The sequence below is a fragment of the Liolophura sinensis genome, chromosome 5, assembly GCF_032854445.1.
Source record: "Liolophura sinensis isolate JHLJ2023 chromosome 5, CUHK_Ljap_v2, whole genome shotgun sequence".
Lineage (NCBI taxonomy): Eukaryota > Metazoa > Mollusca > Polyplacophora > Chitonida > Chitonidae > Liolophura > Liolophura sinensis.
This window is the reverse complement of record NC_088299.1, coordinates 16,970,534-16,998,266: the sequence shown is the minus strand read 5'-3', so window position 1 is coordinate 16,998,266 and position 27,733 is coordinate 16,970,534. Positions and strand designations below refer to the sequence as shown.

The window sequence follows — 27,733 nt, the reverse complement described above, 5'->3', positions numbered from 1 at the left end:
TTGTTTATGATTCTGTAAGTGAAGATTATCATTGCTGTAAATCTTGATGAGAGATTTTCTTTTGTATTATTGTATTGGTGTAAGCGATTTCAAGTCACATGACAGATTTTACAAAATGGCAGTGAGAAGCAGACGGCAAAGCCGGTGACACGGATGCTGGTGGTGATACGGCAGAGTTTTTGTGCCGTTAAAGATACCCTGGTCTCAAGATGAGTGACAGAGATCAGTATTTACCTCTAACGCCCAACCTGGTCAGATCTCTCAATGATAAACTCTACGAGAAGAGAAAGGTTGCGGCCTTGGAAATCGAAAAGTGGGTGTTCACTCAGACTCCTGTACCAGATTTCTAGCTGATTTGTGCACTGTTATTTCCTCCCACCTGTACTTGTAATCAGAACACTTTGACACTGTTTGATTGACTTCACTGTTGTTTTATCAATAGCTCTCATACAATTGCATCTGTTTACATTTTTCACAGATGACAAAAAAAAAAAATAAAAATCAAAAAAAAAAATAAAAAAATATAAAGAGTAATACAGAAACTAAAACCTTTTAGTTCTAATTTCCTTCTTTGTTCGCAGAATGGTGAAAGATTATTTGGCAGTCAATCAGAGATCTCAGGTTGATAAACTCATAAAGGTGCTCGATGATTTTGCTATTTCGCACAATCCAAATACCAGGAAAGGGGGCCTCATTGGTCTGGCTGCCACTGCCATAGGACTGGGAAAGGTAACTCCGTATTTTAAATATTTTCAGAAAACATGTTGGCCTACTGATAAGCTGAGGTTTTTGATTTGTATAGTGGTTTTCTTTGACAGGCTTAGGATATATTTTCTTTTTATGAAAAGATTGTAATGTTTATAGGTATTTGTGTGGTATTTGATACTTTTGCAGAGCATATGACTGAGTTTTGAATATTCAGCACTTCAGAGATTTGTGATGAACATGCTTCAAGAAAAAAAATAATCATAATCTTACATATGAAATATTTGTAAGAACAGCATTAAAAAACATAATCAAATAAAGTTGTGTGAAACAACTTTAAGTGATGAAACCTTAGGTCATATAAGTGAACATAATCAGTTCTCAGTATATTAAGTAGTGTTTGTGAGACTTAGTGTTTGTTTTCAGGAATCCTCGCTGTATGTGCACACACTGGTCAGGCCAGTCATATCTTGCTTTCATGACCAAGACAGCAGGGTGAGGTACTATGCCTGTGAAGCTCTCTATAACATTGTCAAGGTGGCCAGAGGGGCAGTTCTGGTTTTCTTCAATGACATCTTTGATGGACTAGCAAAGGTTAGATATTGTTTTCTCTGACATTTAGGACATCTTTGATTTAATCAGTGACAAGGATCAGTAAACTTGAGTAAGTTTTGGCCCATCCATCCATCTCATATGTATCTTTCATTGTCTAACAAATACATGCGATGTTGCCTTTTGGGAATTGCAGCTGATGTTAAAGGACAAGACAGCATCTGGCTAAAGCATATTTCAATCGAAAGTTGGATAATCAAGCTTTCTAAAAAGTATTATACTTTATTGTGAGATTTTACCGGATAACGTGTAGAACACAATGACAATACTGCATAAATGGCTGATGTGAATCAAGGTAGCTGTCTTGAGAATTTTATCCAGTTAAACACGTTGCTATCAGGTTGAGTGGCATAAGCTGTGAGGTAGCCTTTACCCATTCACTCCATGAAATGATGTGATAACGCAGAACTACAGCATAAGACGTGTAGCTGAAGGGCCATTTCTCACAGTGTTGTGGGACATTTATGCATCATTTACGGACCACCACAGACGTAAAATCAGTTGATTTACAAGCCGTGTAATACTCAATGACAGTATCACAAATTATGTCAGACAGCAGTATACTAACTTGGCCCAAACAGCATTCATCTCCCTAGTAGACCTTATGCTGACATGGACAAGCTGTTCGTGTGTTACAAATACATTTTTTGTCCTTCATGTTAGCATTTAGTCAGCCTGCAGTTGCTAAATAACAAATGCCAGTGAAAAGTTCATTAGGGATGCCGAAGGTTTATGGGAATGAAAATACGGATGATTAAAATGAATTAAGTCTAATAATCTAATATTTTTTCTCTGAATTTATTAGAACTGAAGAATTTAAATTTTGCCCTTTCCTTTGCATCTAAGGGACATTTTTTCTATTTTCTTCTATAAAATACAGAAAAATTATTGAAATGTCTTGTTGAAGCCGAGGTGCTTTCTCTGACGTCTGCGATAACTAGGTCAGCACTGGTCTCATCTTAGAAGCCACCACTACAAAACTGAAGCATGAAATCCAGTGACAGTCGAATGCCTAGATGAGCCTCAGTGATGTTTAAATTCTTTTCCATTTTTTTTAGAAAAAAAGCATGAATCCAGTTGTACAACAATCCTGTTGTAATTTTGTAAACATTTAATAGCGGTCAAAAGCCTATGACCTGAACCAGGAATACCCAACTGTGCATTTACAGGCTACTCATAATCTGTATAAATGGCATAGTAGGCCCACTGTATGATGAACAGTTCAATCAGTGGAAGAAATATATCCTTCCAGTATTCCCAATTTCCGAGAAAGCTATTTATCACTTGCCCTTCATCGCCGGCGTCCACAACTTTTATCTGCTTAGACTATTATACAGGAAATACCTTGGTCGTTAGAGAGCTAGGGTAAACCTTGCTGTCAGTAATGGAGACACGCTGAAGCTGTAACAACATGAAGTTTCACTAAACTTTCACTAGGTGGAAAAAAATCTAAAAATGTATTTAATGCCGGTTTAAGATACTAAGAATTGTAGTCTTTCAGTGGACATAAACATTAGTCAGGTGCTGTTTTTCACTTTAAATTATCCTGTGCCTTAAACTATGCCTTGGTTTGTGAATTGTATTGTGGGTTTTTTTTGTCTAGATCTGATTTCTGGTGGCAGGTCCAGACCTTTAGTTTATAATTTGTATCTTTACATTTGTGTAAACTCTTATGTAGAGTGGGAACAGCTTTCCTCAAATATTTCTGAATTTAAACGGAACAGTGACATAAGGCAATAATCATATACATAAATTGAAACAGTAATTTCTATATCTGAGACTGCTCTTTGGGTTGTCTTTTGTGGGCTCCATCCTTTACAGTGCATATGTCCTAAAGTCTTCCCATCAATTCAATCTGTAGATATATGTGAGCAATAAAACTGTGTTGCTTGCAGTGGAGAATAGGGTTCAGAGATGTGATGAATGCATTTGTTAAGCAGATTTTTGTGTTAAATTTGAATTTATTTAGGATGTATCAAAGCTATGATTTTGGTCCTTTGCAGTTGGCAACAGACCCTGATCAAAATGTGAAGAATGGAACAGAATTATTAGACAGATTAATGAAGGTATGACTTCTCATATATACTTTCTGATGTAGTTTTGGCAAGGTTATGACTTCCCTCAAGAGAAGAAACTCTTCTTCTGGAAATAGTCCATAGACTCACATTGTTTTTCTTTCTGCTGGATGTATTTTAGGTATTTAAAATTCTGAATCCTTTTGATGCTGAAGCTTTATGATTCAGCTTCCTACATACATATACGTGTATGCTCGCTGAATTGTTGACCAAGAAATTTCCGTGCAGTGCATGCAAGGAATCAGATTCTTTTGAATTGAAATAACCAAAAACATGGTGGTTTAAACATGGTTTAAAGAAAAATGAACATTAAACATACAAGATTTAAAAACTTGCTCTAATGCGAACATATATTCAGAAACTGGCCATCATTAAAAATGTATATTCTGACCAACCCTTAAAAAAGAAAAAAATCTCCCTACTCTCACACTTTTATTTTTTTTTTCAGTGTTAGGTATCTACCCTATCTTCTCCATTAGCAAGACAAATTTGTTTGACTATCAGTCTGCTGTGTTTCTTCTCAAAGTGTCTCTTATGCCCAACAAACAAGTTTTGAATGATTGCTAAATTGTAGTTTGTGCCTACTGTATCAATGGTATCTAGATTATCTATTTAGTGTTTCTGTTTACAAAAGATCTGTACACTTTTTTTGTAGGATATAGTTACAGAGACTTCATTTGACTTGGTGACATTCATCCCCCTGCTCAGAGAGAGAGTTTACAGTAAAAACCCATTTGCCAGACAGTTTGTTGTTTCTTGGGTAAGTTGTGTATGATCAAGAGGACAAGTAATGGGGTAAAGGGATGTGGGTTACAGTCGAGCCAATAAACATGCACTGCACATGATTGTTAACATGTGATTTTAATACTGATGCTAAAGCTTTGGTTTTTCGGGTTTAAAGACATACCTGGATAGTTGCTTTCCAGATTATAACAAAGAATTACCCAACCCAGCTTGGATTCTTCAATAAAAATCATACATATTTCATAGAGACCTATTTTAGGACAAAATCATTTAAAGTTAGTTAGACATGTTTTTATACTCCGGTGTGACGTTGAGTGGGTAATACATTCTTCAAACTTAGATGACAAAGACTTGTATCACTGTTATACTTGTAAGATAAGGTGCATGAGTGCCATTGACCAACTGAGGACCCAGAGAAACTGGGACTGGCCTGCTACACTGGACGTGATGAAATGACAGAAATAATGTTGAAAGAAAACATCACACCCTAAGCTTAGGAAGCATGAAATCCACAACGTTACCTGATATTTACCGAATCATCCCGGAGTTTCAGTTATCATTTTTGTATGCTGTAGAGAGATATAAAAATGATAAGTATGAGTTGTGGCTCTTGAATGAGGCGTAATAACAACATAAAAGTATTTAATGTGTGTTAATAACTTCCAGATTTCTGTGTTAGATGCTGTTCCTGATATCAACATGCTGATCCTACTGCCAGAGATTTTAGATGGTCTGTTTCAAATTTTGGGAGACACGAACCAAGAAATTAGAAAAATGTAAGTTACCTCCACTAAGGAATGTCTCTTTTTGCTGGTGTGTGTGTTTTTTTTGGTTTTTTTTGTGTTGTTTGGGTTTGTTCGTGTGCCTTACAGAAAATCTTTGTGAGAGATTAAAAAACAATTTGGGCCTTGGACTAAGAACCATTCTGGTAAATTTTGTGCACAGGCTGGCCTTGGACTAAGAACCAGTCTGGTAAATTTTGTGCACAGACTGGCCTTGGACTAAGAACCAGCCTGGTAAATTTTGTGCACAGGCTGGCCTTGGACTAAGAACCAGTCTGGTAAATTTTGTGCACAGGCTGGCCTTGGACTAAGAACCATTCTGGTAAATTTTGTGCACAGGCTGGCCTTGGACTAAGAACCATTCTGGTAAATTTTGTGCACAGGCTGGCCTTGGACTAAGAACCAGTCTGGTAAATTTTGTGCACAGGCTGGCCTTGGACTAAGAACCATTCTGGTAAATTTTGTGCACAGGCTGGCCTTGGACTAAGAACCATTCTGGTAAATTTTGTGCACAGGCTGGCCTTGGACTAAGAACCATACTGGTAAATTTTGTGCACAGAGCTGGCCTTGGACTAAGAACCAGTCTGGTAAATTTTGTGCACAGGCTGGCCTTGGACTAAGAACCATTCTGGTAAATTTTGTGCACAGACTGGCCTTGGACTAAGAACCAGTCTGGTAAATTTTGTACACAGACTGGCCTTGGACTAAGGACCGATCTGGTAAATTTTGTGCACAGGCTGGCCTTGGACTAAGAACCAGTCTGGTAAATTTTGTGTACAGACTGGCCTTGGACTAAGAACCATTCTGGTAAATTTTGTGCACAGGCTGGCCTTGGACTAAGAACCATTCTGGTAAATTTTGTGCACAGGCTGCCTTGGACTAAGAACCAGTCTGGTAAATTTTGTACACAGACTGGCCTTGGACTAAGGACCGATCTGGTAAATTTTGTGCACAGGCTGGCCTTGGACTAAGGACCGGTCTGGTAAATTTTGTGTACAGGCGGGAAATGCTTTTTATTCCTGTGTACTTTTAACTTTTTGGTTTTAGTCTGAAAATTTATAGATTTATAGATTTGTGGAACGTTCTTTGTTGGAGTGCCTTCTAGGTTGATATGTATGTAGTGCAAATTCAACAGTACCTTCTAATTCCGGGGGCATACCAATTTGTCAAAGCTCTAGAAATGAGTGTTATTTATGTCGAATGCATATCGTCCCTCCTTCCTGACTTTCTGCGCATTTTCATTTCTCCATGGCAAGATAGTAGATGATTTTGTATCAAGTCCATGTTAGACAAGCTTTGGTTTGTGTGTTCCTGATAATATTTCTGACAATGTTACCATGTAATAAGACTTCATGTGGTTTCCATTGTGTGTCTGTTCTATTTACAAAGCCTACTGAGTTGTCGTTGGTATACATGTAGAATGTGTCAAATAATGATAATGTTGTGATGTAAAGAAATTATATTTTATTCTTAAAGCGATATCATTTTTACCATGAACCATGGTTATACCTTTTTTTTTCACTATGTAGAAAGTAGAACGTTAATTCCATTTCACTGTTTATCCTACACTGAAAAGGGCTGAAGCAGTTCTAGCAGAATTTCTTCAAGGAATTGAACGGTCCAAAGAATGGAGTAAACTTTGCTGGAATGGCTAACATTCTTATTTTACACATACAAAGTCCAGGTAAGTTTGATTTCTTTTGGTTGTCAACATGCCATATACTTAATTGTGAGATTGATATACACATGTAACACATTTTTCTTTTCAAATTTCTGGGTGGGCTCAGTACTATTCACACACAGGGAACTTTCAAGATTCCCCTGTTTTCATTGTTCTCTGGGCATGGATGGCAATTAATGTTCCATGCATTAAAAAAGGGCACTATCAGAGATTTTTGCAAAATCCACACAATCGTCTCAGATTTTTTCTGTTTTCCAAGAAAAGCTGAAATTATTACCTTTTAGAAAATATCAGATTTGTACCAGCACTCTTTATAATGTTGAAATGATTCTAAAGTTTAAATGTTATATGGCAGGACACAGTGTAAATTTTTACAAACTTTAATACCAATTTTAAACAGTAATACATGCTCAGATGAAGTTCATATTGTGTGAAAGGTAAATTTTAGGGCTATTTTAAAATAATAACAAACATTCAATTGTAGTTGCGCAGATTGATGTTTTTGTTCAAAAATCTCTGGTTTAGCCTCCTTAAACAACAATATAAACATGAAGAGAAGAAATCAAATATCTGGTTTAAAGTGAAAGACAGCACCTGACTAATGTTTATGTCCACTGAGAGACTACTATTTAAAGTATCTTAAACAGGCCTTAAATGTTTTTTTAGATGTTTTTCAACCCAGTAAAAGTATAGTGAAACTTCATCTTCACACAGCTTCATCACATCTCTATTATTGAGGGGGGGACCGGCCCGGATAGCACAGTTGGTAGAGCGTCCGCTTCGGGACCGGTAGATCCAGGATCAATCCTTGATCGAGTCACACCTAAGACTTTAAAAGAGGAAGTTGTAACTTACTTGCTTGGCGTTCAGCATGAAGGGGATAGTGCAACAACTGGTTGACCCGTATCAGTATAATGGCTCGGGCGGGGCGGCTTACTTGCCTTCGGTAAGTCGTCTCAGTGAAGCAGCACTAAATAAAAGAGCGGTGGAAATCCGTCCTGCAACAAGGAGGCACATTACACGTACATGCACCCTAATGATTCTTTCGTCATCATATGACTGAAAAATTGTTGAGTACGACGTTAAACCCCAAGCACTCACTCACTATTATTGAGGGCACGGGGATGTCATGTTTACTCTAACTCTTTATCATCAAAGGCATTCCTGGTTCTGGTCGTAGCCCCGGAGGGGTAGACTGGTGATTAACATTTTGAGCCCTATTTAAATGTTTACAAAATCGCAATAAGATTGTTGTACAACTAGATTGATGCTCACTTCTGAGTAAAATTGAAATTATTCTAAGCGCCAGTGGGGCTGCATAATGTAGTCAATCGTCGCTGGATTTTATACTTCAGTTTTGTAGCGGCGACTTCTAAGGTGAGAGCCGTGCTAACTTAGGCATTAGAGAAAAAAAAATGATAAATCATAAGATTGAATTTATATTAAGGGTTGTTCGGTGAGATGCCGTCTTCTCATTCCCGCAAACCTTCGGCATCACCGATGAATTTAGCAGTGTCTCTGATATTTGTTATTTAGAAGCTGCTGACTAAACGCTAAAATGAATGACAAAAAATGTATTTGTATAACTTGACTAAGTAGACGTAGAGTCTGTTGGCAGATGAATGCGGTTTGGGCCGAGATGGTATGCTACTGTACTTACTGTCAGACATAATTTGTGATACTGTCATTGAATATTACACGACTTGTAAATCAACTTATTTTACGTCTGTGGTGGTCTGTGGTGGACCTGTCCCACAAGTAACAGCGTGTGAAGTGGCTACTGGTAAATAAATCGTTAATCGTTAATAATGTCTTATGCAGTAGTTCTGTGTTTATTCATGGAGTGATTGAGTAAAGGCTACGTCACAACTTAAGCTGTGCAATTATAGCAGTGTGTGTGATTGGATAAAATTCTCAAGATGGCTGCCTCAATTCACACAAGATATTGTTCAGTATTGCCATTTTGTTCTACTTGTTATTCGGTGAAATGACATTAAGATAATAAAGTATGATAATTTTTAGAAAGCTTGAGTAGCCTGCTTTCAAATAAAATATGTTTTATCCAGGCGCTGTCTTGTCATTTAATAGTGCTATACTACTCTCAGATAAGAATGCTCATAACTAATGATATAAATTTTAGCTCCCTGATGAAAAATGTTGCAGCATTTAAGTCAGGTATTCAAGCTGAAGGTAATAGAGAGAAATGTAATTTTTGGGGCTGGAAAAGCATGGTAAAAAAAGTTACAGAGCCTATACAAGCTAAGCACACATAAACCAAGTTTTCATGATTTCTTAGTGTACATGTAAGTGGTATCAAAATAAGTGAAATGTCAACACCTTTTTCAACAGCCTGGGTTATTCATGGACCCAGATGATTACATGGAGATTGTTGTGGGGAATGGTGTACTAGTCTCATACATTGTATATGCATTTCCTCTCTGGTTGTCCGTAGGAAGGTTTGCCTTCATGTAGAAATGATCTCTTATCTGTTTCAGACAATCTCATCCAGTTCACAGCAATTTTATGGTTGAAGAAATTCCTGGCCCTGTCTGAGAGAGCCATGCTGCCATTTGCGTCGGGAATAATTAGTGCAATTCTGCCATGTTTGGCGTATGAAGAGGAGAATAGGAGAAAGTATCCTTAACCTGACAACAAGTCACCATGGTTGATTAATTTCTGAAAGACAATCCTGCTGCAAGGATCCTATTATATTCTGATAGGATTATTATCCTATCACCCACAAATCATCTTGCTGTACCAGGTTGGTAGAATGTCAGGTGAAGTTCTATGTGAATAACACCAATTTATGCATACCCGTACACGCCTTGAAGTCAGGAGACCAGAGATCAAACCCAGGTCAGGTGATACCAAGGACTTCGAAACTGGTACTTGTTGCTGTCTCAATCGAAGCTCAGCACTGATGTGTCATAGCAAGAAAACATGACTGGTTGGCCTGTTGTCAGTATAATGTGACTGGGTCAGGCGTCATGTCTGGTGTCTTTGACATGATACTTCAATATCGGCAGAACTTTGTAGCATGGACTCGCAAACCACAAGAAAACACAATATATGTAATACACCTAATGACTTTTCATCATCATATGACTGAAAAAATTTCAAGTGTGACATTAAACCCTAAGCATGTCTAAATACATACATACATATACATACGAGCTGATCACCCTTAATAACCACAGTGTGTACAACAGAGAGGTTAGTTAGTTAAAAACTCATGAGGCATGCAGGATATTTTGACTTGTTTGAAGTAAAATAAAACAGAATTTAATTATAAGGTTTCTACATGCAAATGTGTGTCATTTATATTTATCACAAGAGGTTTCCATGTATGCCTACATTGCCTTAACGTATTTCTAGTGTTCGGGAATCTGCCAAGTCTGTTAACCTGAGTCTGCAGAAACTGATCAGCTCGGAAGATGATAGGCCCACTCCAGAGCCTCAGCGCAAAAACTCCCCAATGGATCAACAGAGCAAGAAAAAAGGGGAACCTCTGGACCAAAGTGCGAAGAAAGGTGGGAATGAGACAGTGGCTGAACAGCTGACGAAGAAGAATGAGCAGACAAGTGAACAGGTGACCAAGAGAAATGGTCCATCCACGGATCAGGTGGACAATCAGACAAACAGTGTAGTGGAGGGCAAGAAAGAAGGCAGCACAAAATCCACAGAGCAGGCAGATTCCTCAGAGTATGTGTTAGTATGGTGGCAGATTTGTGATGAAGGACTTCTGCTGGCACTCGCAAATGTCCCAAATTCACATCAGTTTTTTGAAATGGCTATAAAATTAAAAAAAAAAAATACAAATGTTTTTGGTGACTAATTTATTTACTTAAGAAAATGTACAAACTTATACAAAAACTTCTTGGCAAAGTTTTATCTTGTACTTTCCAGGCATGAGAGTGTTCTGGGATTTTTACTGGATTATATGGAAGCTGATTTGTGACGGGTTTATATTGAGGTAGATTTGAGAGAGGTTTATATTGAAGCAGATTTGGAAGAGGTTTATATCAAGGCTGATTTGTGAGAGGTTTACATGTTTACTGAGACAGATTTTTGAGATGTTTATAATGATGCAGATTTGTGAGGTTTATATTGAGGCTGATTTGAGAGAGGATTATATTGAGGCTGGTTTGTGATAGGTTTATATTGGGACTGATTTGGGATAGGTTTACATTTAGGCTGATTTGTGAGAGGTTTATATTGAGGCTGATTTGTGAGAGGTTTATAGTGAGGCTGATTTGTGTGAGGTTTATATTGAGGCTGACTTGTGACAGGTTTATATCTAGGGTGATTTGTGATAGGTTTGTATTGAGGCTGAATTGTGAGAGGTTTATATTGAGGCTGACCTGTGACAGGTTATATCAAGGCTGATTTGTGATAGGTTTATTTTGAGACTGATTTGTGAGAGGTTTATATTGAGGCTGATTTGTGAGAGGTTTATTTTGAGACTGATTTGTGAGAGGTTTATATTGAGGCTGATTTCTGATAGGTTTATATTGAGGCTGATTTGTGACAGGTTTATATTGAGGCTGATTTGTGACGGGTTTACATTGAGACTGATTTGTTTGAGGTTTATATTGAGGCTGACTTGTGACAGGTTTATATCAAGGGTGATTTGATATAGGTTTATTTTGAGACTGATTTGTGAGAGGTTTATATTGAGGCTGACCTGTGACAGGTTTATATCAAGGCTGATTTGTGATAGGTTTATTTTGAGACTGATTTGTGAGAGGTTTATATTGAGGATGATTTGTGAGAGGTTTATTTTGAGACTGATTTGTGAGAGGCTTATATTAAGGCTGATTTCTGATAGGTTTATATTGAGACTGATTTCTGACAGGTTTATATTGAGGCTGATTTCTGACAGGTTTACATTGAGACTGATTTGTTTGAGGTTTATATTGAGGCTGATTTGTGACAGATTTATATTGAGACTGATTTGTTTGAGGTTTATATTGAGGCTGATTTCTGACAGGTTTACATTGAGACTGATTTGTTTGAGGTTTATATTGAGGCTGATTTGTGACAGATTTATATTGAGGTTGATTTGGGATGGGTTACTGACAGTAATTCTTGTTATGTTGTACGTCATTGTACATGCATTATGCTGCAATTCATGTTTAATGTCTGTAGGCACTGTCTGTCAGCTTGAGATAGTCATTAAATAGTGTCCTGTTCTCATTCTGTGGCACTTTGATTTATCTTTCCAGCGTATTTATCCAGCTGGAGGTTGAGTCAGTAGTTCACATGTATTATCATTGTTTGTCTCTTGCAGCATATTCATTCAGCAGGAGGTTGAGTCAGTAGTTCACATGTATTATCATTGTTTGTCTCTTGCAGCATATTCATTCAGCTGGAGGTTGAGTCCGTGATCCGTGTACTCAGCAAACTCCTTGATCACTTCTCCATGCAGACACGTATAGCTGCTCTCAGATGGTTCAGTCATCTCCTCCTCAAGATTCCTAATAAGGTTTTAATTCTGATTCTCTCTTCTCTTAAATATATATATATATATATATATATATATATATATATATATATATATATATATTTTGTCATGCTGTTGGCAGTTGTGGGAAATATCATTGAAATGTATAAATGAGCAATGGAATGTATTACAATAAGCCACATAGTATGTATACAATGTGTAGAGTAATTAATGCACTTCTCATTTTTAAAATCAAAACTTTTTTTATATATCAGAGTCATTTATTTTTTTTATAAAGAAACAATGTCTTGTGGTTATTCGCATTATCATCTTTTTACATTGAAATAACTTGGTTACAAACAGGCAGGTTAATGACAAAATGAAGATAGTAATTTGCATGTGAAGAGTATTTTTGCATTCTGTTAACATTCTTAAGATTGTATTGTTGTTTTTTGCAGACATTCCGCTATGCTGATATGATATTCCCTTTGTTGATGAAGAAACTTTGCGATACTTCAGATGAGGTATGTATGTGTATATGTTTACTGGAATTACATGAGCAGCGATATGTAAAGCCATTATAGGAGCATTCTCAAACTAAAATACTTAAGTCAATCCAGTGTCCTTATAGGGTAGAGATTCTTTGATCCCAACATTTTAAAGTCTTTTACAGCCTTTTACAGCCTACTTCAGAAGTTTTAGTCTACAGTATATGTCAGCCAAAAATACTCATACGTTAGTTTTTAGAATAGTTAGCTCTTGCAGCCATTAAGTGCACTTCATATCTCCACAACATACATTGTCTTTGGCAGTTAAGTGCTTACATAGCTAACTGTATTTAGCTTTACTTCACACACATAACTGACTAGTCGTAGGGTTCACTAGACTGTCAAGATCATTTACATATGAGTGGCATTTATCATCACCACAATAAAACATTGGCACTATTAATCATTACCAAGAAATGACTGGCACTATTCATCACTGCCGAATAATGAAAAGAATTTTTCGTCACTACAAGATAATGACTAGCATTTTTCATCGCTACCAAATAATGGCTGGAATTATTCATGATGACCAGATAATGACTGGCATTATTCATCTCTACTAAGTACGACGTTAAACCCCAAGCACTCAGTCACTCATCTCTGCCAAGTGATGGCTGGCATTTTTCAACACTACCAAATAGTGACTAGGATTTTCCATCACTAACTAATAATGACTAGGATTTTCCATCACTACCAAATAATGACTAGGATTTTCCATCACTACCAAATAATGACTAGGATTTTCCATCACTAACAAATAATGACTAGGATTTTCCATCACTAACAAATAATGACTAGGATTTTCCATCACTAACAAATAATGACTAGGATTTTCCATCACTACAAAGTAATGAAAAGGGTTGGCTTCCTCTGGTCTGAGTTCAGTGTCCTTAAAGGAGATCTCCAGTGACCTTATTGTCACACTAAATGTTCCCTAGATGCAAGGTCTCATGCTGGCTTCCTCTCCAGTCATACGTGGGAAGGACTGCCAGCAACCTGCAGATGGTCGTGGGTTTCCCTGACCTTGGTTTCTACCCACCATAATGCTGGCCGCCGTTGTATAAGTGAAATATTCTTGAGTAAGGCATGAAAACACCAGTCAAATAAATAAATAAATAAATAGATGCAAAGTAAGGCATGTGCCCTGTAACCGTTGTAGGGTAAAGGGTAGTGACACAGTACAGATTGTGTCGAAACCTGTTGTTTGAAATGTAAGTTGAGGATATAAAACCTCATCCCTTTCTTTTTGTATGTCTGGCTGAATTAGCAAATCTCATATGACTGTGATTGAGTCCTCCATGATAAAAGGGTGTTTTTGATGAAATCTCTTCCATATTTTCTCAATCTGTGGCATTTTCGGCCTTATAAGTAAACCTTATAGTATCGTGGGTTGTGTTACTGCCATTGCAAGCCACACTTTGGCATGGAATAATCTCAGAATTAGTCGTAAAAGTGTAACAGTTGTCTCCTGTTGTCTGTGTTGTACGCATAGAGTAGCCCCACATTCCTGCAGCGAATGTTTGATCATCAAATTCTACCTTTTTTCTTCCGCTTTCAACATTTTAAATGGTCAGAATCGTTTCAGGGGACATCTCACCATCTATGTGCAGTTTGGATTCAGCTCAGGACTGGGGTTCTAGTTTAATTAGTGATGTAATCTTTCATTCTTGTCGATGTATCTTTTCTATATTGAAGTCAAAATACACATTGTATGTGTGAACAGTGAACAGTTAATCTGGAACTTTTTATGTTGCCCAGGTTGTATTACTGGATCTGGAAGCACTAGCCGAGATCTCCTCTAACCCTGCAGGTGAAGCCACGCCTCCAGACCCCGCCACTTTAACCCTCCCCTCCCCAGTGAGGGATGTGTTAGACTCACAGAAAGGCACAAACAAATACTTCACAAAGTTCATGGGCAGTTTGATGAAACTATTCAGTACTGACCGGCAACTCCTGGACGATCGTGGACCGTTCATTATTAGGTAACTAACAGTGCCAGCTTCTGAACGAACAGGCACCATTCATTATTAGGTTAACACATGTTAACTCATCATTAAGAAAATTTCAACAAACATCATGTTAATGTCAGTATTTATTAGAATAACATGATTTAAACAGGCAACATAGTCAACCGCTTAGTGCCACCAGTTCCCTGAATACCAAAACACTTGTTTCATCTAATAATTTGCGCAAATCGAAAGTAACATCCTCTAAACGGAAAGTGGGCAGTTCTGCTGAAGAATTGAAGCTAAAGACGTAGTTTTAATGTCTAACATCATCCCCAGGCAAGGAGACAAATTTGATATACATCTGCAAACTGAGAGTGGGACAGGCCAAAATAAAAACTTTTTTGTATGTTGCAAAATTGAAAACCTCAAAAAACTGCCACCAAAACAGCACCGAAATGCATGAATCTTTGGTACATAGTAGACCCTGAGATGATCTTTGGTACATGGTAGACCTCGAGATGATCTTTGGTACATGGTAGACCTCGAGATGATCTTTAGTACATAGTAGACCTCGAGATGATCTTTGGTACATAGTAGACCTTGAGATGATCTTTGGTACATGGATCTTTGGTACGTAGTAGACCTCGAGATGATCTTTGGCAAGTAATAACTTCAGTTACATGACCTGGTGGCCTGGTGTTGAAGTGAAAATATTTGAAAGTCACTCTTGTCAGAATCTCATGTCCGTTTGACTTGAAATTTAGCATATATACATGTAGCAAGCTTTCCCTGAGAGCTATTTGAGAAGAAAAAGAGTGCAGTGCAAGAATTTGAATTTGTTAAACATTTTGCCTGATGTTATTTGACACCCTGCTCACCTATTGGGTCTTTTTTCTTACCTTAGATGTACACTTTTGTCGCAAATTACAATCAAAGTGTAAAAAGTGTAATTCACCAGTATTTGCTGGTCACTTGGAAGAACTGTTACAGCTATAAGGAAAGTGGAAAGGGCTATAAAATTGTTGAACTGTGTTAAAAAACACAGGACTTGCAGGCCTATAGAATTGTCCAAAGACTGATGTGCTACATTTGGTGCATTTACATGCACATACTATGTAGAGTACACACAATATATTGAAGGCTAGGAAGCATGTACTTCTAATTAAATTGTTTCTATCCCAGTGCATAAAAACAGCATGCATATGTCGGAAATACTGACTTGAAACTCAGCATGGCTGCTTCAGCAGCTATATTTTGTCTTTGTATTTGTCTTATTTCACTGCGCAGTATTTTTCTGAAATATGCAGTATTTGTTTTTTATTGACAGACAATTGTCCCTGTTGCTGAACGCTGAGGATATATTCCGGTCTATGTCTGAGATTCTAGTTCATGAGAGAGATCTGCAGTTTGCTTGTACCATGGTACAGACGCTAAACCTTATCCTCCTCACCTCTACAGAACTGTTTGAGCTCCGCAACCAGCTCAAAGATCTCAAAACTAAGGTGAGGAAGATTCTAAACTGGTTCTGTCCTTGTTAGAACAGGTTAGTTATCGGTGTGATTCTGAAGTGTTTATGTCATTGTTAAGATTGTTTAAATAAGTGCACAGGTACTGTGTTCACACATAACTAGCACGAAGATCTCAAAATATTTAAACTTATGTATTTATTTATTGATTTATTGATTTATTTATTTACTTGATTGGTGTTTTACACTGTACTCAAGAATATTTCACTTATACAATGGCGGCCAGCATTGTGGTGGGAGGAAATCGGGCAGGGCCTGGGGGAAAACCTCGACCATCCGCAGGTTGCTGCAGACCCTTATTTGATTGTTTTCCCAGCCAGTAAAATTGAATCTGAGGCTTGCAGTCCTCCCTAAAATTTTCCTAATTTCTCAATCTTTTCGCATGTAAAAGAGCAACTTTAAGTGCAGTTTATGCACATTTTTAATTTGATTTTGGACACAAAATAACATTTGTTCATTGGGCTAATTTCAGGGCTTCACAAAAAGAAGAATTTTATCAGTCTACACAGAATAATGCCCTAAGAATATACTTAAAGGATTAGTGTCCGGATTGGTTATTTTTATTCATAATTAGCTACCCTTGTATATATTGTTAAAATAAGTGTAAAAAAAATGTTGGAAAAAAGTACAGTAATCTGGGTAATATGGGAATAAAATCACTAGATAATGAGGCTGGGTTTATGCGTTTTTTCCGCCAACACTGCTGATGGTCTTCGCCGAATGACGTCGTACAAGTCCAACAGCTACAAGCTGTCAGAACTTCGCCATTTGGTTCAGTGTTAAAAAGCCACACAAGTGACAACGAGCATATCGAATTGCTCCACGAAATGATTTGCTTTTCTACATGCGGTTGTAAAAACAGGTCTTCGAAGAACCCGGGAGTTAGTTTCAAGTTTACAGACGATTTAGCCCTCAGGAAAGCGTGGTTTCATGGCACAAGACGGAAGGTTTTTTATACAACCATGTGTTGTATAAAAATGAATGTCACTTTGATTAAAATTACTCATCAGAGGTGCAAAAACAAGTGAGACCTGTGTGGATACTGCCTGGGAATAATATAACGGTTAGAGAGGTCCCAGATAATGCAGATATTGCAAAAGCAGTCTTACATAGTGATAATCCATCCCCCATGGTTTTATTCTCTGATCCAGATGTCACCGCAGTGACACCGCAGGGAACAAAAGAGGATTAAAGCCCCTGTTTATAATACACAGAAATGTAGACCTACAGTGTAACTTGGGATAATGCTATGGTTTACCAGTCTGTATTGATAGTGTGGCTGGAAATGCCGGGACAAAGATCAAATTCAGCGTCTGAACGCTTGGAATCTGAAGTCTGTCCAGAGACGCCAGTGTCATAAATTGAAACTTCAACATCCTCCACTATGGATTCAAATTGATACTGCTTTATATTTGCTTCTGGGTAGTTAGAATCCATATCGAAAATGACGTCGTTTTGATACGAATTCCCAGGTTATATAGGCCAGCGAGATTTGAGTTGACTATCTATGACGTCACCCGCTGAGCTTTACCGGGCGACCGGCTGGAGATCGGCTGTGGTGGCAGATCTATTGTTTTGGTGGATTTGAAGTCATAATTACGTTTCTCAGAGATGATCCTGGTAACAGTGTTCAACAGGTTATAATCTTCATACTTAGGAGATGTAGCTAAGTGTGGACACTAATCCCTTAAATAAACACCTTGCAAATTTGTGTAAAGGTTGAAGAATTACAGTATATATAACTGACAGATCAGTATGGAATGCGAAGCTTCCTTGGCTGAAATGGTTAGTGCAGTGAACCAGGAGCCTCTCACCAGTGTGGTCGCTGTGAGTTCAACTCCAGCTCTGGCTGACTTCCTCTCTGGCCATATGTGGGAAGGTTTGTAAGGTGCACATGGTTGTGGGTTTCCCTGAGTCTGGTTTCTTCCCACCACAATACTGGCCGTCGTCTTACAAGTGAAGTATTCTTGAGAGCAGGGTAAAACACCAATTAAACAAACAAACAAACAAATAAATGTGCTTTGTCATACTCCAGTTTTTACCTTGTTCTTTCAAGTACTTTTCTTTGATTATTAGAAGGGTCACTTTATACACGTATTCAGTAAGTATGCTAACACATATATGTATACAGACTCCATGTTAAAGCACATATGGTGGGAAGGTTGTTGGCATTGAAAATATCATGTCCAGATGCCGTTGTTGTTGTTTTAGATTTAAGGTTACAGTTATTAGATATTCAATATATATATATATATGTACATATCCCATGTTATTGGAATCTGCATTTCTCTAGCCATGCTGGTTACAAATACATGTATGTTTGTGCTTATGTTGTTACAGGAGAGCTGTTCGTTGTTCTGCTGTCTGTACAGGTCCTGGTGTCACAGCCCAGTGGCCACCGTCTCTCTCTGTTACCTCACACAGAACTACAAACATGCCTGTGATCTTACCCAGACATTGTATCCTTTCTTTGCGGCAGATAGTTAGAAAATCCATGTACCTTTTCAACCTCTAAGGCACTTTCTTCAGTGAAATTTATGCCTACAATTATTATGAAAATGACGCCCAAATTCATTTGTTGTATCACTAAAGATGCAAGCTTCATAAAACTGTGCGTATTATTTCTGTACACCTCATAGCTCTCTGGGAATGTTTCAAAATATTGGTCACAGTGGTTTTTGAAAAAGTTGAAGAATTAGGGTAGTTGTCTATTTATGCCTATTTCAGGATTTGAACTGGGTGTTGCTCAGTGGGAAAGATGTTTGATTTCTTACCATGCGACACACAATGTGCAGGTTCAATCCCAGCCATGGACAGAATTTTGTATATTCCAGAGCTCCCCTGTGGTTTTAAAATTTTGTACCTATATTTTTTGGTGTTAATATTAATAGGTAATTCTTAAACTCTTAAATTTTGGATGGTATCATTCTCATGTCAGATGTCATAATAGTTTCATGCTCTAACACATTCACATGATGATATGTGTGAAACGCTGCCAACTCATCTGACATTCAGCCCAGGTCATTGATTTGTTCATTCATTATAATAATAATAGTAATAATATCTTCATTTATCAAAGGTAGCTCAGTCAATTTACAGTGAGACAGTTCTTATCTGACATACCCGAGGTCTTCACAGAGAAAATGATATATAGGAAACTTCAGAGTCATATTAAAAAAATGAAACAAGATAAAGTGTCATGTAGTCTGAAAGATGAATCTGCATATGTACATACATACAAAAAACAACACAACCACTAGTGCTGCCCCCACAACTGTCCCCGCCTGCAGGAGAAACAGCAGAGTGGGAGACGGCCCATTACTCGCCTCTTCCTGCCCCCATGCTGGTTGGAACCCCCTACCCACATTCTCTGTTCTTGTCACCCTTAACCGTCCTTCTTCAGCGGTAGTTTGGAACTGACCGTGGATTTCCTGAAGGAGATTGATAAACTTGTGCAATTGATAGAGTCACCCATATTTGCCTGTAAGTACTGTATCACTTATATACACAGGAATCTCATACTTTAGGTCTGATGTTAAAGTTCTCTTAACTCAAAACTATGCTTTAACATCAAAAAACATGAAACATTGTGCAACATACATGTAGTAAGGGAAGAAATAACCTGAAAAAGAGTATTGTTTCTAATGTAGCCAATATATTTACATATAGAAAAAGAATGGAGGCAGTTTTTTTCAGTCCTGTCAATTGTTAAGAACTGACCACTGGCGTCAATTCAAATATGAAAGGAATTCCCTTTGATCTAATGCTCAAGCTCCACTCAAGTGTGTTGAATTTTTTATTGGTTGTAGGATTTCTGTAAGCAGTAAAGTTTACCAAACCGTGGTTGTGTGATTGAGGATAAGTATACTTGATCAGCTCCATGGAAATGTCATAATGTCGCTGTAACGTACATGTACCTACGGATGCAGTTGTCGTTGTTGTTTCAGATTTAAGGTTACAGTTATTAGATATTCAGCATAACCAGTATCTGCTGAAGAGTTTATACGGACTGCTTATGTTACTGCCTCAGTCAGAAGCCTTCAAGATGCTGCGCTACAGGCTGGAATGTGTTCCACACTTCCATCTGGCTGCTCCCTCAGAAAAGTAAGTCATGGTGTCAGATAAGGGCCTGGATTTGAAGCATTACATGTATGTGGTAATTGGTTATTTGGTGTTGGGCTTAATATCGTTTGTAAATCCATAATTATTTAATAAAATTCAATCATCACAAGTGGTAACCTGGATTCAGTCATTTATGGTTTTGATGTCATATACATACATATACATGTAGCAGCTCTAAACCAATCATTAGTGCTCTCTTTGGCCATGTGAGGAGAATGCTGGAGGCATGAACAAGGCAAATTTAACTCAGGTGAGATGCATTTAAGCCTTGAATAAGATTTTGCCATAATTATTAAAAAACAAATTGTTGGCGAGGAACTGTGTCTGGAAAATTAGTCAAAGTATGTCTGGCATTGACGTTTCAGAGCTCTAGAGTTGATAAAACTAAGAAATGTGCAGCGATTCACCCAGCTATCCCCACATTATTTCTCCCCCTGCTATTAGCAAAGAACCTGAATGCTTGAAACTGTGAAGTGCTACCATCTGAAGGCAGACCAATTGGCCCTGACTTCAGCTGACCCCAGAATATTATTCCTAGTAACCTCTTCTGTGTTTACAATGTACTTTCCATTAAATATATATTTATGTTCTCTTTCTCAAGATGCATTTTGTTCTTGTTTGCCTTCAGTTATTGTTTGCCTTCAGTTGATGTTTGCCTTCAGGCTGTTAATATTGTGAGATTTTATCATTATTGAAGGGAAATCACTCTAATGTACAGGGTCTTAGGTAAGGTGACCCAGGTGCCATTATGAGGTGGAGTAGTCCCCCTTTATTAAACAGATACAGTGCTGTTCATTAATTTTTTAAATACAAGTACCATTTGGCTGTATATTTCAGTATATATACAGAAAGGTCTGTACATATATGATTTGTACATGTAGCTATTAGAATGCATGTATATATGTGCTAACAAGTTACTATATTCATCAACAATTTTATTTTAAAGGCAAAATGCCAGTATTTCCTTCCGTGATAAGTGATATCTCACTGGCTAGAGTTACATACGACTTTTGGTATAACACACCCTGGACGCCATGATGTCACAAAGAAACATCTTGTTTTATGATCTTCCAATCCGAGCTTAGCAGATTACCAGCTAAGTCAACTTTAGCATTTCTTATGTCACACAACCAAAACATGTCATACAAGATGTCATGTGTGACGTCACATTATACACAGGAAATGATAATGCATATGAAAACCCACTCATTAACACTTCGCGTCTTGTGGGTTATCATTTTCATCTCTCACTCGAAAAATATTTATGATATTCAACCTTGACTGAGCAATATCCTCTATATCTTTCACTGATAGAGCGAGGAGCAGTTAATGTACACATAAGTAGGCCTTTATATATATGACTAAGCCTATATATTTTTCAGAATGCTACTGTACTGTAGGTCTGTATGAGGTACATAAGTATTTTTATTGACCAACACTTGTGCCAAAAACCATCGATAGTGTTGTAGTCTGTGTTGTACTGTGCAAAGTAGATCAGGAAAACGTCCATGAGACAGATTGTATAAAATGTGCACTCTAATGTTTCAATAGAACATTTATGGTAATGAATGGATACACTAGAGAACAGCCCCATGGAGAAGCTTTACTTGTTGTTTTATATACAACCAGTGCCACACATCCTGTTTACTTGTCTGTGGCTGGGCAAGGTCAAAGTGACAGGCACAGATTTTAGGATTTATTGTACTCTAAATGATGCAAACTGATTGTTCTCAGCCCTGATCGATTATATAGGGTGGTTATAAAACAGTAAAATACACCAGGAACAACTCAATACTCAAAGCATTCAATACTCATTCTTCTAGCACATTTGTTGTACAGGAAATATTTGCAATTTATTTTATAATCAGTTTTAGATATAGTTATCACACGACTGAGGCTCATTGACCAATGAAATGATCATGTGATCATTCTATAACTATTACATATATGATTATGTTGAACTAGTTGAACTAGAACTAATTATAAGGAAAATAAATAATTGCACTTAAGAGGTAAATTATCTGAGTCGTTATAATGTAATCTTTGACCTTAGTCATATACTACCAGTGAAAATATCATGATTTCTTGAAAGGAGCATGTTTTTGTTCTTGTAACTATTTATGAAAATGACCGTAATTCCTCATCCTTTTCACAAAAGAAAAAGCAGCTTTCAGTGCAAGTTATGCACATTTTTACGATGATTTAAAGACGAAACTGCCTTGGTTGAACTGACCAGTTTCAGGGCATCACAAAAAGTATAATTTTATCAGTCTACACTGCAGAATAATTTCTGTAGAATATACTTGATTAGACACCTTGCAAACATGCGAAAAGGTTGAAGAATTATGGTGAGTCATTGTTGACTTATGTGAAGTACAATATTATGTGATTACGAAAATGTGTATTCACTAAGCAGAGATAGTAAAGTGCAAACTTGTAATATATGCACTTGTGTACATGTGCTTTCCTGACGAATGTTGAGTAGGCATCACCTTAATCTTGGTGTAGATCAAGGTGGGCGGGCCTAATGCAAAACTGGTTGGGATGGTAACAGTTTTGGTGGGAACCAAGTCAAGAATAAAGTGGATGTAGAGATCCTTTAGTGATTTTTTTACGAACATTTGCTACTTGCTTTCTTGGATAAATAGATCTGTTTACTTAACTGACCATAATATTGGGTTATAGCATGAGTGAAGCATTTATATGGTGGAGTATGATGAGTTTATAATGAGTAGGTGTGGTTGATTTGCCCACATTAAGATAATTGAGGTGGATGTCAGTCTGCGGTGGTAAGATCTTATCAGAGAATTATTGACATTATACCATTGTAGGATGATATTACCAGTAGTTAGGAAGAATAGGTGAGTACAACACGTGGTAATGGCCAAGCCTGTAACCTGCTCCAAAATCTGCACCACTCACCTATATGTATAGTATACAGGCTTCTCTGTCTTCAGCCTACTATATCTGCCTGTACATATATTTAGGTACAAAGTGGTGAAGAGGGAGCGTGGGTAGGGGTTTGAGGAGGGGGGGGAGGGGGAGATAGTACATGCATATATAAAATATCCTGGTATATATTCATGCATTATCTGTTTCTGTGTAAAGTTTCCCATGAAGAAAACTAATTTTGTTGTGAACATTTAGGTTCAAATGCAAGTGATTTTTATACTCGTATTAAAGACTTAATTTCAGTCAAAAAGTATCCAAATTTACGTGTCAATGAAAATATCAAAATTTGTTTTCATTTGCTCATTGAAAGTATCTTTTTTCAAGTTAAATATGCATCTGCATGTTAGAGTTGTTAATTAATACACATGTTCATGTAAGCCTATTAAGATTTTAAAAAATGTCAAGTCTTTCTCAGTCAGAAGTATAAAGTGCCTCATATCTGTCCACTGACTCTTATGGGGATGCGTGTTCAAATCTTACACCTGATGATTGTGTAGTGTCTGTATATATCAGAAGGTTTGTCCAGAACCTGATAGGTAATGCTATCCTTTAGGCTTATACAAGGTTGCCTCCACCTGCCTGTGGGACTGATAACAGAAATATCACTAATCACTTGTATTGAAGCATAGACATAAATCAGTTGAACTGATACGAAATAGTGGAGCTGGAGGTTGTTTGCCTAGCTAGCTGGGTCTCTATAAACAGTAGAGGTACAGGTACCTTTACAAACATATCATTACACTTGAGGGTCATCACAGAGACTTGATGGCCCTAAGGATACACTTACCCTGTGGGAAATTATCTGTGTATTTATTCATTGGTGTTTATTGCCTTATTCAAGAAGCGTTTACTAATTTACAATGTACAGTGGCCAGTGTGATGGATAGAAGAAACCAGAAATCTTCAAATATAAAACTGGCTTTTCTGAGGCAGAAAGCCTCTCACCAATGCGGTCGCTGTGAGTTCAAGTCCAGCTCATGCTGGCTTCCTCTCTGGTCATAAGTGGGAAGGTCTGCCAAGCTACCTGCGGATGGTTGTGGGTTTCCCCCTTGCTGTGCCCGGTTTCCTCCCACCATAATGCTGGCCGCCGGCGTATAAGTGAAATATTCTCGAGTTCGGCGTTAAACGATAATCAAATAAATAAATAAATTTCTGAGGCAGAAAATTAATGTTGCACCATATAAGTATGTTGCATGCAATGCTGTGCACATATTGAATTGCGGGGAAGCATGATCAAAGGTTATCATTTAGCGATTGCACCCTAGTTGTACATGACACTTAATCCCAAAGGGGGGTGAATGCTATTTTAAACTCCATCTTGTCTTCATTATCAGTGGGTGTGGATATAGATGTCACTTCAAGAGGTGTGCTAACGGCATATGGTTTTATGTTCCAGTGTGTAACGTTGGACACATGGCTTTGTTTATATTCATAACAATTGTAAATACCAATTGTTCACATACCTGTGCCTGTTCCAGGTGAAAAAAGATGGGGGATTAAAGGATTGCATATGATAAGAGCATGCTAGTCCATTGGTGACTAAAATATGATCAGCTGATTCAAAGATCAAAGGTTATACAGATACCTCTATACATGTAACTAACAGTGTAATGGATCATTCAAAGTCAACATTAAGTTGGGGGGGTGGGGGTTAGGTTTTTTTATGATAGAATTATTTGTCCATGTAGCCTATATGTAGATGTGTATATGCATGCACATTGGAATGTGGCTGAACAGTATGTAGCCAAGCTGTGATGATGGTTCAGCCAAGCTGTGATGATGGTTCAGCCAAGCTGTGATGATGGTTCAAGTACATTACTACACAAGTACATTATACATTAGAGCATTATCTGTCCAACTGCAGGCAGTCATTATCCACTGTATGCATGTAGACAGAGACACGAGCGTTTGTAGGTCCAACGTGACACAGCTGAGCACAGTGTATGTGTAATCGTATACATTTACACCGCTAATATTTAGCATTCCATCAGCGGTGCTTTTAGGGATTTTTTGGGCTACCACTGTCAGAACTTGCTGGAATTTAGAGTTGTAAAAAGTTTTTATCGAAAGTTTTTACTTTGACTCAATAAAACTTAACATTATATATTTTCAAAGCTGTCAGTTTGTATTGTTTTAAATGTTGCATTCTGTGGTAATTTTAAACATCTGTAATCATCTCATTTTATGATAGTTAAAGTACCACGTCAGTTATGAGGTCAAATCCAGCCCTGGTCATTTTCTCTATTTTTAGGAAGCCGTATAGGTTGTTTTAATTAAAGGATAGTCTTTTTTGAGAAGTAGCTGTAGTTTTATTGGTTCAGCTTTTAGTTGTATCAATTCTTTCTTTTGTTTTTCATCCTGGATTTATGTTTGGAATTCTATTTATTATTCTTTAAAAATGTTGTGTTGTTTTTTAAATCCAGCTGTGGTGTTAATGTGAAAATGTGAACAAATCATTTAGCATAAGTTTAGCATAAGTGTGTTATTCTTGTTCAGACCTAGATGATGAGATCATTCCATACTGGCCGATGAAAATAAATGTGCCTAAATGTTCACATATAATTTCTGATTATACATTGTATTTTTGCAGACCTAAGTCTTTGGCCCCTGAAAAACGCCCCCTTGTGAGCAAAATCAACTTTGACGAACTCTTAGCGCACTTCCTACAAGTACAAGAGCAACATCGAGGAGCCAAGCGTCGAAACGCCAAATCATCACGGAGCAGGGAGGACAATTAACTGTAATGCTGAAGTCTGGGACATTTAAGTCTATGCTATTAGTTATTTGCTCCTGTATAACACTGACATCTGGGACATCTAAATCTACACAGTCAGCTATTCATACCTGTATAACACTGTCATTTGGGACATATAAGTCCACACTGTCAGTTATTCACACCTGTGTTTATGTATGTATGTGTCCCGTTAATGGTTGTATGTATTGAGATTTACCTGTCATTTAACAGATACCTCAGTGTAGACCAAAACATTATATACAGACTAAAGCAGTACATATTGTAACCCAGCTGTGAAAAGTGATCTTGGGCTGATTTTCCACGAAAATCAGTCATTTTTCACTTCAAAACACAGGTGTACAGCTCATTTTTAGGACCAAGAAGTTACCATTTAGACCACCTTATAAATGTCATCTAAAGACAAATTCATAAAAAATTTCAGCTTACAGTACCAAAAACTAAGCACTGTCATGAGAGTTTAGAGTTTTGGAAATTACTTTGTTTAATCGGCCCCTTCACTCCAGTTCAGGCCGAGTCATCTGCAGCTTCCTGTCAAAGAGGTCTGTCAACCAAGGCAGTAATGTTTCTCGAAGTTCTGCCCAGTTTACTGTGTAAAATGCTCAGCTGTGAGTCATCTGCGGCTTTGAATCAAGAATGTCTTTGAACCAAGGCAAGTGGGGCTCTCAAAGTTTGCCCAGTTTGCTGTGTGAAATGATCAACATGCCACCTTAAGCTGAGTCACCTGCAGCCTTGAGTCAAGAATGTCTTTGAACCAAGGCAAGTGGAGTTCTCAAAGTTTGCCCAGTTTGCTGTGTGAAGTGATCAACATGCCACCTTAAGCTGAGTCATCTGCAGCCTTGAGTCAAGAATGTCTTTGAACCAAGGCAAGTGTAGTTCTCAAAGTTTGCCCAGTTTGCTGTGTGAAGTGATCAACATGCCACCTTAAGCTGAGTCATCTGCAGCCTTGAGTCAAGAATGTCTTTGAACCAAGGCAAGTGGAGTTCTCAAAGTTTGCCCAGTTTGCTGTGTGAAATGATCAACATGCCACCTTAAGCTGAGTCACCTGCAGCCTTGAGTCAAGAATGTCTTTGAACCAAGGCAAGTGGAGTTCTCAAAGTTTGCCCAGTTTGCTGTGTGAAGTGATCAACATGCCACCTTAAGCTGAGTCATCTGCAGCCTTGAGTCAAGAATGTCTTTGAACCAAGGCAAGTGTAGTTCTCAAAGTTTGCCCAGTTTGCTGTGTGAAGTGATCAACATGCCACCTTAAGCTGAGTCATCTGCAGCCTTGAGTCAAGAATGTCTTTGAACCAAGGCAAGTGGAGTTCTCAAAGTTTGCCCAGTTTGCTGTGTGAAATGATCAAGATGCCACCTTAAGCTGAGTCACCTGCAGCCTTGAGTCAAGAATGTCTTTGAACCAAGGCAAGTGGATTTCTCAAAGTTTTGCCCAGTTTGCTGTGTGAAGTGATCAACATGCCAGCTTAAGCTGAGTCATCTGCAGCCTTGAGTCAAGAATGTCTTTGAACCAAGGCAAGTGGAGTTCTCAAAGTTTGCCCAGTTTGCTGTGTGAAGTGATCAACATGCCACCTTAAGCTGAGTCATCTGCAGCCTTGAGTCAAGAATGTCTTTGAATCAAGGCAAGTGTAGTTCTCAAAGTTTGCCCAGTTTGCTGTGTGAAATGATCAACATGCCAGCTTTAAGCTGAGTCATCTGCAGCCTTGAGTCAAGAATGTCTTTGAACCAAGGCAAGTGTAGTTCTCAAAGTTTGCCCAGTTTGCTGTGTGAAATGATCAAGATGCCACCTTAAGCTGAGTCATCTGCAGCCTTGAGACCAGAAGGTTTGTCAACCAAGGCATGTGAGTT

At 37.8% G+C, this 27,733-nt stretch overlaps 1 protein-coding gene across 1 annotated transcript; it reads left to right on the top strand.

The window, feature by feature from the left end:
• The first annotated feature begins 127 nt into the window (after positions 1 to 127).
• On the top strand, positions 128 to 26,594 carry LOC135465711 (protein VAC14 homolog). Its single transcript, XM_064743025.1, is given in 18 exon segments — positions 128 to 313; positions 582 to 729; positions 1,132 to 1,299; positions 3,321 to 3,383; positions 4,048 to 4,152; positions 4,803 to 4,912; positions 6,495 to 6,522; positions 6,524 to 6,602; positions 9,095 to 9,233; positions 9,975 to 10,301; positions 11,955 to 12,084; positions 12,501 to 12,566; positions 14,349 to 14,572; positions 15,867 to 16,041; positions 18,406 to 18,524; positions 19,469 to 19,548; positions 20,013 to 20,169; positions 25,730 to 26,594. Coding segments are annotated over 18 exon segments (2,370 nt in total). The 5' UTR covers positions 128 to 209; the 3' UTR covers positions 25,878 to 26,594.
• The last annotated feature ends 1,139 nt before the right edge of the window (positions 26,595 to 27,733 follow it).